At 40.9% G+C, this 9,844-nt stretch overlaps 2 protein-coding genes across 2 annotated transcripts in view; both read left to right on the top strand.

Moving 5' to 3' along the window:
* The first annotated feature begins 1,523 nt into the window (after nt 1-1,523).
* Nucleotides 1,524-3,949, top strand: LOC109860111. The gene is made up of 2 exons (XM_020438980.1): nt 1,524-3,678; nt 3,921-3,949. The coding sequence occupies exons 1-2, from the start codon at nt 1,524-1,526 to the stop codon at nt 3,947-3,949; spliced, it is 2,184 nt and encodes a 727-aa protein (XP_020294569.1).
* A 100-nt stretch (nt 3,950-4,049) lies between these two features.
* Nucleotides 4,050-9,844, top strand: part of LOC109860108 (metabotropic glutamate receptor 2-like) — an 84,627-nt gene continuing 78,832 nt past the window's right edge. Inside the window, exon 1 of the mRNA XM_020438976.1 lies at nt 4,050-4,596. Coding sequence (XP_020294565.1) covers nt 4,077-4,596 — 520 coding nt within the window. The 5' untranslated portion in view covers nt 4,050-4,076. The remainder of the gene's footprint in view (nt 4,597-9,844) is intronic.

The following is a 9,844-nucleotide window of genomic DNA, read 5'->3' as shown; positions in this document are numbered from 1 at the left end:
GCTTAACTGCCAGCTCTTTGCAAGACCATATCATTTCATATATTTGAGATACTCATATGTGTCTTAAAAAAAAAAGAGAGAAAAAAGATAATAAACGTATCTGCGTGTAAGTGTACTTCTAATCAAAAAAGTGTACCGTCACTTTAATAATTTTTCAATTTGTTATTCCCAGACAGTTTAAAAATATTACACAATGTATGTAAATATATAATTGGAAAAATAATTTGTAAAATAAAATAAAATAAATGTTGCCAAAAAAAAAACAACTTCGAACTTAATTAAAAAATGACGTAAACATCAACGTTTTCATAGTGATTTATTAAGAAATTCATTGAATTCATTAATTTGGAATTTTATATTTTATGTTTAACGATAAAACTTTGCTGTTTTTATTGTTTATAACAACAATTTTATATATGTCGTACCTGTGTGTGGATTCAACTCATCTTTGTACACTGCTTGTGCATAGCTAAGCTTGAGTTAGCTTAGAACCTAAGCTTGGAGATGAACGTAGGTCCTCCTAGTAAAGCGTATAATCTGGATTTCTGGTGAGTCGAGATTCGTGACGTAAACTGTTTATTCACGGTGTATCGCGTGACGAGATAAGAGATATTTCGTTCATCTTTTAAGATTAGAAATATGCACTCACATAATCCAGAATGTGCAACGTGATATAAACTGTACGAGACGTGTCGCGTATAAAAATATACAATGTTCATTAAAGTTTCTAATTAATGTGAATATTACGCGCGTCACACTGATGACGCGACGGCACACGTTAATGCGAAATCTCTCCATCCGGATTTCTTAATTGCGAGAGAGACGCTCGGCTCAAAAGTACGAGAAATCGTGAACTGATTTCCATCTCGATTAAAATGAGACTCAAAGCTATTTGACGGGGTAATTGCGACCGACTCGTTAGCATCACGCTCGACGCGACGCCCCTCTCGTTCCCCTCCATAGACCCCTTTTAACTGAGCGGCGCAGTGGAATGCATCGAAATTAGAGAACCGCATCGTCCGCAGCCAGTAGTAGCACATAGTTGCGGATCCGCCCGAACATCGTGTCCAAATCAAATTACAAATACCGCAGCAGTATGACACGTGACAAAGATTGTCCGTTTTGTTGCGCCGGTTCGGTTGTGACACAGGCCGCGTGCAAGCCAATTGTGCAGCTATTGAGTAGTACAGCCAGTGGAAATTTCACGGCGGTTTGATCCGCGTTTATAGTTTCATCCAAAGGCGAACGCTATGTTTCGTCTCTTAACAATTGCGCCTATTATTGTTTTCTTTTATTTATTTTTTTTTTTTTTTTTTGTACGTCCTGGATCGATTTATAAATAGATTTTTGTTTTTCTTTCAAAAAAAAAGAAAAAGTTTTGTTCTCGTGTAAAACACGCGAAATCAGCGAATTGTTTCGCAAAACATAATAATTCACCAAATAATAATCAAGTAATTTAGCGTAAAACGTGTGTCTGTTTTTCTCTTCCAGGCTCTGGCAATGATTAATGCAACAAAGAGGTAATGTGGCGAAACTTCGGTCGGACGGCCATTCTGGCCACGTGGACGATCTTCTTGATTTTGAACAGCGGCTTGGGCGGCGAACGAATCTTCAATAATCTGCGGATCAGCGATGAACGCACTTCTTACAAAATTCAAAGAACGATGTCCCCCGCTTTTGACGGGAAAACTACCGATCGCTTCGCGTTGCAACGCATAAAGGAGGGCTTCAAATCGAATGATCGTTCGTCAATGCGTGCGAAAGCAGTTTCTCCGAAATGCAAAAATACGGAAAATTCCAATTTACGTCTGAGTGACTGTGAAAAGAGCAACGCGGTGATGTCAAATGCAGTGACTGCACCGAAGCACTTCAAAGATAGTGACGGTAAAAATGTCCGGTCGACTACCGAAGAAACGGCAACGAAAAAAGCGCGACTGTCAAAACTCATTGCCGTGAAAAAGTTGCGGAACACAAGAAATTATCGCAAGTTCGGATCGAATGCAGCCGTATCGTATTCTCCGAAATTAAAAGAAGCCGAAATGAGACATAAAAAAATAACTACCCACGTGTTCTCGAGCAAACGGAAAAGAGCGATAAGACGCGATGTTCGCAAGAAGTTCGACGGAAAGAAGAAGATCGAGTGGTGGAAGAGGCGCGAGAAGCGACGAATCGACAATAAATACGGACCGATCGCATTTCGTTTCCCCGACGAATTCCCGAGGCGTTCGCCAAGCGAAAATAACGATCCGGACGTACGCAAAAATCTCGATAGTTCGAAGAAGCAATTCGAAACTATGGAAAATACCGAATTTAGGAAAGTTAACGCGATGCGCGAACGTAATAAGAACGAAGGAGTTTCTCAAAGTTTCGAGTCGATGAGAAACGGCGCAAATAATAAATTGACGTACGCGAAAAACGAGTCTAAAACGTTGAAGATAACACTGCCGAGTCGTTCGAGTTTAAAAGGAGATCAGAATCGTGAGAATGTGGAAGCTATTATGAGCGTCACCGATAGCGCAATCGCCGAGGATTCAACTTACGATCGTTCTGCAAACGTCGCCTGGACTACGTTAATCGCCGACTTCGAAATCTCAAATGCAAACGGCGAAGTCGTTGACGACGAGAACGCGATAAGTTCGTATCACTTTTCGAAAGACGAAGATCCGAGATCCTATAAACCTTTGAACGAGTTTCAAACGATCATTGCGTACAAACTTCGCGGAGGATATTCGAAATCGGGATTTAAAGTAAAATACTCAGACGTACGCGGGAACAGAAAAGAAAATGAGAATAACGTCAATTCGATTGCTATTCGCGTAGAAAATCCGCGCGGCATTCGTCTAACTGGCACGGGAATCAGATTTGCGGAACGTTCTCGTACGCGGGAAGACGCGTTGGCGCGCGATACGTCTGTCGGTTCGCGACGCGCATACGTTTCGTCGAACAATATCCGCGGCGAGGCAAAAACAAATAGCGAGACAGAGAATCTTAGCGGATCACGACCGAGAAGAAGAGACGCGGAGAAGATGATTACCGATGTGGATTACGCAACGCGCGATAGACCACCTCGCGCCGATGAACGTGATCCATTATCTAGTTTATCCACCGGGAAAATCAACGAGACAAAGTTAGATACGTATACGGAACGTATTTCAGTCACGCGGGATAAGAATCCGATGCACGTACAACACGTCGAACTCGACGCTGACTGCGAGCGCTCGCGGACAACCGACTTCGAGGCCGAAGTTCGTGGCGTGCTTCGAACGAGCCTCAGGAATGTTTCTGGTCTATCGAGCATGTCAAAATTCGGGATAGATCTCTCGGCGCGAAAGAATCATAATCGCGTGAAATATTCCGCGAATTTCGATCCGATCGATATTACCGAGCCCACCCGTCGCGCGACCGCGACGAGAAGCGATGAAAAATCGAGACTCGACGAGGAGGACGAATCCGCGAAAACTTCGATCGTAAGCAAATTCGCTTCTTCCGATGTAACAAACGTCAGCGATGATTTAGGAGGAGTGCGGAAGAAGATTAATGAGTTCAAGCAATTCGCAAACACATTTACAACGAACACGTTCAAATTAGAAAACGTCAGAGACAAATCGACGAGTCGACGAGGAAATCATCGTGGCGTGCGTGAGGGATCTAAAATTTATTCGCCAAACGGCGGTGTCGGTAATTCAAAATATCGGAGAAACAAACGTCACGAAGTTCGAGACGCTCTCGGGAATTTCGCGTCGACTCGGCTCGAAACATCGAAGACACTCGACACTACACCGGCTACAACAAACTTGCTGATCAAGTTTAACGCGAGTCCATTCGTCTTGGCCACTCGACCGAATAATGCGGATCAAACGTCATCTGTCACGAGAAAACTTCTCACAACTACGGAAACACTACCGTTTTCAATGTATCAGAACACGTGGCGATCGAGTCCGTTGATTGAGTCCGATGAACGTCATACGAGAACGTCTGTGGGAACGGATTTCGGTGATTTAAACTCGACGAAGATATCCCCATTAAACGCTCCGAAAACGGCAAACGTGATCTCGACGTCACCGATTCCGCGGGTCATGCTCGAACGATCGACACCGATGGCCGAAGTAGACAACTTCGTTACTCCGGATCTTTCGAACGGAAACGTATTCGATCTCGACGTTAAAAAAGTCTTCACTATGTCGTCGATCGAACCCATTAACTCGCACGAGGAGGAACACGAAACGGAACACGATCCCGTGTCGACGATCGATCCGGTTTCTCAAAGAAGCGGCTTAACCTCTCGAGATGTCTCGGCGAACGACTCGTCGACAACCGATGACGTGCTTCTGGAGCAGTGGCCCGTAAAACATAGCGCGGTGGTGGAGGGTGATCTTGTCCTCGGTGGATTGATGATGGTGCACGAAAGGGAGGACAATATTACGTGCGGCCCGGTAATGCCGCAGGGTGGAGTTCAAGCTTTAGAAGCGATGCTGTATACGCTGGACACGATCAACGATCGTGGAATCGTGCCCGGTGTCAAGATCGGGGCGCATATACTCGACGACTGTGACAAGGACACGTACGGCCTTGAGATGGCGGTAGATTTCATCAAGGGTAAGTACAATGCGCTAATTACAATCCTGCGGCGGATGATCATGCACATTTGTATGCAGATCACTGCATATATTTCATCACACAGCAAACACTTTGTGTGTGTGTGTGTGTGCGCGCACGCGTGTGTGTACGTATAATATTATGCAAAGAGATAAGTTGCGTGAAAAAATTCTACGGGTTGAAAAATTGAGATTTTTCGGTTTATATCTCTGTGTGATTCCATTTCGTGGTAATCTGAACTGGAAAATACAACGTGTTAAATCCCGTGCGAACTTCTGATTGACTCGAACATATCTTCTTTAACATATCTCTTCTCTTATATACCGACATATTTGATTTTCCTCTTACTTATATCGTTCTTCCTCATTTCTACCGGTTTGAGATTTTTGTATTTACCTTCTCATATTCCCGGCCAAAAGTAGATCTACGCCTGAAATTCTGCTGGGTCGCGCAAAATCGAGCAAACTCAATATGAATATCGAGTATTCCTCGAAGGGAATTTCCGATACGCGTTGCTGCCGCCATTGATGAAAGCGCTATGGGAGAATACGCGCGTGCGAGAGAGATAGAGAGAGAGAGAGAGAGAGAGAGGGGGGGGACCTATAATATCGTCAGAGAAATTTCCAGTCAGGAAATTATGCTAGCAAAACCACTGCGGCATAATTTCTGATGGAACGAACTTGTATTGACTTATTTCGTTATCGTCTTCACGCGGCGCAATGATTGGATTTATACACTCGAAGGAAAGAGAAGAAAGAAAAGAGAGAAATAAAAGAGACGCAGAGAAGACGTGCACATGTATATCAAAGAAAAATTGTTATTCCTTTTGAACGCGCTTTTTTATATGTAAAATACATAAAAGATAAAGCCATTTTTCTAGATCAAATATTCCACATAAAGAAGAATCCTTTATTGTCAAATTAAAATTTGACGAGTAAACGTCAGATGGAAAGTCAAATAAATGCTCGTGAGATTGTTTGTCTAGTCACATAAAGGTGATAAAAAAAGTATCTTTATCTTTCCCGAGATTTTTAGTACACGTAAATAATGCGCGTGTGTATTAACAAATACTTCATGCCATTTCCCTCCTTCTCACCATATATTAAAAAATGTATAATATATATATGTGTATGTAAAAAAGTAATTTAATTTTAAAGCACTTGGAACATTCCTTTGAAAACTGTACTTTCGTAAACATGCGATATATTAAAATTGTTAACAGCGGGGAAATATGTCAATTATATAAAACTACTTATAATAAAATACATATATATATATATATATGTTTAAAAGCGTAGAATGATGTGATACTTACCATGGATAAATAAATAAAGAAATAAACTAGAAGTGAATCCTCCTCGATTGGATTTCAGATATCGGCTGTCGGTAAGTTTTCAAGCTGGAAAAGAGAGGTTTCCAACAAGGTACTTTTCAAAGTACCAACTGACAATTTCTCGGAGAAACGCGCGAGCAAAAGCCAGCTTACGATAAAATCCTTTAATTTATCACACGCCGGCGTTTTTTCCCGAGCGAGTTTCGTCGATGCGCATAAACATAAACTATAAAACCAGCATAATTGTCAACAAGAATATCGAACGTGTCTGGTTTACAAAATGATCTCAGAAAATCTCTAATTTTTTACTCGACATGATTATCTCGCTATCTTTTAGCGCCAACAGAATTATTTCTAGCTATGCAGATTCTTTTTCATAACATCGTCACTCCCTACGTATAATTACATAAGTGTCACATACGGGATTTTCAGTTTATTGCATAGTGACACTTAGAAAGTCATGTTCTTTATGGTCACCAAATATTAAAAAAAAATATTCATAAGTAAGGTAAAAATTTAAAATCGAAAGATTCCTTAACTAGAGAAAATATATGAAGCTTTAAGCTTTTAAACTGCTCTCCTCTAAAATTTGCGTTTTGGAGTTACGGGATTATACGTAGGGAGTGACGATATTAATAACACAGAGTTTATTTAATAATCTATAGACGATAAAACATTTTGATTGCGAAAACTTTGCACTTTTCGCGTTTGTGAAAGAAGAATCCTAGCTATTTTCTTATCAGCGAGATTTTCGCGAAAATATTATCACCTTTTTTAGTTAACACGCTTGGCTCTTGCTTTGCAATATGTAAGAATCATCTGAAATTCGAAAGAAACAGACAGTTACTGCATTCGCGCAAGAATGTCTTCTTCTTCTTCTTCGAGGCGCCGAGAGATATCTCGGCGAAAAGTTACGTCCTAAGAAACGTGTGACAACACGTCGCGGAGTTTCACGGTGCGATAACAAACCGAAAGAGATTAAAGTCGTTGTATTATTCAACGGGTGACGCGTCCAACCAACGGTGGGATCGTCTTCACTGCGGACTGGAAGAATTCTTTATTCAGACCTCATATTTAATTTTAACCTCGCGGATTAATAGTCGCCGCGTCGGCGAACACACGACGTACCACCGCCAGGACTCTCGCGAGCTTCTCCCAGCTGACACCGAACTCGTTGATATTCACGATAGGATAGTAACCCGGTTTTATTGATACTTCTATAAAACCGTAGAATCTTGAGTGGCAACTTTATTGGCACGGAAATGTAGGCTGCGCGCGCGAGCGTGTAAACATTCGCTTATAAACTGAGCCCCGTGTCCAAGTTTGCGGAACATCGTCGATAAACCAAAATCGTTTCATCTGTCATACAAATCCTCCCATCAAATTCTTTTTAACGTTTCAACAATTCGCGTATCGATAATTGCTCGAGCAACATTTTGAAATCTACGCCGTAAATATTTGTGAAAAAAATTGTTATAGTGTTGTCACGCGCTGCACACTGTGTAAACAATTTTGATGTAAAATTGCAACAAGAAAAGAGAGAAATATTGAGACCGACAACAATAACTTCCCGAACGTATTGTAAATTTACACGCGCGCGAACGTATAAAATACTATATTGCACATTTACATAATATTTATCATTTATAATACACGTATATTGTTTATATCAAATTTCAACAATTAAAAACGCAAATATGTTTAAACAGTATAGAATAAAAAATATGTTCGCGCGTAGAGTCACACATGATTTTTAAATCGCACTTTTTTTTATCAATAACGTAATATTTACATGTATTTTTTTGTGCAAATTTACACGATTTTCTTACAGTGCACTTAACAAAAAAATATATATTTGTCGCTATAAAATCAATTTACCGCATATACGTTTTTAATTACGCGATCTGTAACGTGAACCACGCGCAAGAAGCGATAATAGCGACACGGCTACGATAGGATTGATTTGACATATTTAGCCCGCGGATATGCGGATAATCTCGAACCTATAGGTTCTCCATCTATAAGCCGTTAATTAATATTGCATGTCAAATTTCCCGTTGAGAACGTGTCGCGGTCCATAATTGTTATTGCGTTTGGTAATATACAGAATTGATCTTTATATATGCAAAGCGCGCCGCGAAAATTGCGATGTTGCAATCGTCACGCGATACATCATGCGATTTGTACGATATTTTATAGAAACTTTCCGGACTTTCTTGTAACCACCGAAAGAAAGTCATTGAACTACTCACCGGTGAAAATGTGTGATTAAAACGAGAGTATCTATTATTCCTATATACCTTTCTCCTAAAAGCGTACACATTACTTCTACCTGGCAACTTCATCTTGAATCGCAGCTGAATTGTTTCGTGAAACACCAGGTGCAACGCTACCACTATATAGACGCGCTTTATAGACTTCGCCGTGTGGTAATATTCGAATCGACTGCTGCAAGCCTATAAATAGAGAATTATCGTACCGTAATGTTTCGTTAACGAGCAAGCAGTACGTTTACAGTCAACAACCCCACTTGTTGTTCAATATTTCTACGTACTTTCTCACAAGGTGGATTTAAAATTAAAACACAAAACAAAAAAAATTAGAACATTCCGCGCGCACGTTTAATTTAAATACACGATAATGAAACTGCTTCAATTCTTGCGACGGAATATGCGAGAGACCGGTGTGATTACAATTATTAGACGTTCCGCCGAATTCTGCATTCCGTGAGTACCGGAATTCCATATCTGATGAACGGGGTACAATGAACGACGTTCATGGTACCGTCGTTGTCATTAGAACGCGGACGTTTTTGCGTCGAGCTGCAGCACGCGAGCTCTCTCTCTCTCTCTCTCTCGAGATAACGTTGCTCCCTAGTGGCGAACACCGCAATTTGTTACGACTCGCTTCCCGACGAACGATTTAAAAACAACAATTTTTCAACGTTCAACTCGGCCGAGGCACCGCGCGGCAAAGGAGATAATGGCAAAATCGAATCGCAACAATACCGCTACAATACCGCACCGGAAATGAACGGTAATAATAACGATTATGTGAAAGCTTAACAACCAGAATCTCGACCCTCGGTCAGAACGTTGTTTCGTTTGAAGCGAACTATTCATTTGCCGCAAGAACGCGGAAACGCGAGTCTCCTCGAGAAACTATTCGTCCGGGATATATGTTCGAACAGTTGAGTTTTGTTGCACAGTTACGAGAGACACGTTCAATGGCGACGTCGTCGTCGCGCGTCCGTTCAGAAAATAAGCAATACGTCTCTGTCGCATTTGTTCCTAAAGACGTTTCTGTGAAGAAAATTCGAAAAAATTCGAACAACAAGTTGAGCGACGCGTCAAGATAAAGAAACTCAATTTGGATAAAAAACTCTTCTCGATCTTTTTAAAAAAACTTGTTTATATATTAGCGGCGAAATATATGCTTGTACAATTTTCTCCGCGCGTTTCGCGCGATAAACCGACGCGAACCAAATCACGGTTGTTTTGAATGTAAATTTTGGATATCGTCAAACTTCGTCGAAAAGCGCCAATAAACGCGTTTCCCTTCTCTTTCTCCTACAAGTCGAGTTGTTGATGTCAATGTTCGGGCGAACGCTGCGGTGGAATATTTAAACGTGCACTCGCGTGGCCAATATATATCGTAACATCAAACGGTGCATTTGCTTCCTTTGTGCGGAAGTGCTAACACTGTACCTTTATATTGACTATTTTTTTCTGGCGTATTATTTTTTTGTGCGAAAAAGAAAATCCAAGAAACATCATCTCTACACCGAAAAAATTGTATTCTTGTTTTGAGGATATCCCACTTACTTTAAGTATATTTTATACTAAAATAGGCGCCAAGAAGAGTTTCTTATTTTAAGAGAAAAATCCTCTAAATAGTAATATTGATAAGAATATA

The sequence above is a fragment of the Pseudomyrmex gracilis genome, unplaced genomic scaffold (assembly GCF_002006095.1).
Source record: "Pseudomyrmex gracilis isolate BER0280 unplaced genomic scaffold, ASM200609v1 scaffold_330, whole genome shotgun sequence".
Taxonomy (NCBI): Eukaryota; Metazoa; Arthropoda; class Insecta; order Hymenoptera; family Formicidae; genus Pseudomyrmex; species Pseudomyrmex gracilis.
Note: the sequence above shows the minus strand (reverse complement) of the source record. Positions and strands in the feature narration are given on the sequence as shown.

Excerpts from the sequence above, each read along its gene's own strand:
- LOC109860111 (XM_020438980.1), top strand. The coding sequence starts at position 1,524 with ATGTGGCGAAACTTCGGTCGGACGGCCATTCTGGCCACGTGGACGATC. Across the intron at positions 3,679-3,920 it reads TTCGCCAAACGGCGGTGTCG|AACACGTGGCGATCGAGTCC; the intron begins GTAATTCAAAAT and ends TCAATGTATCAG.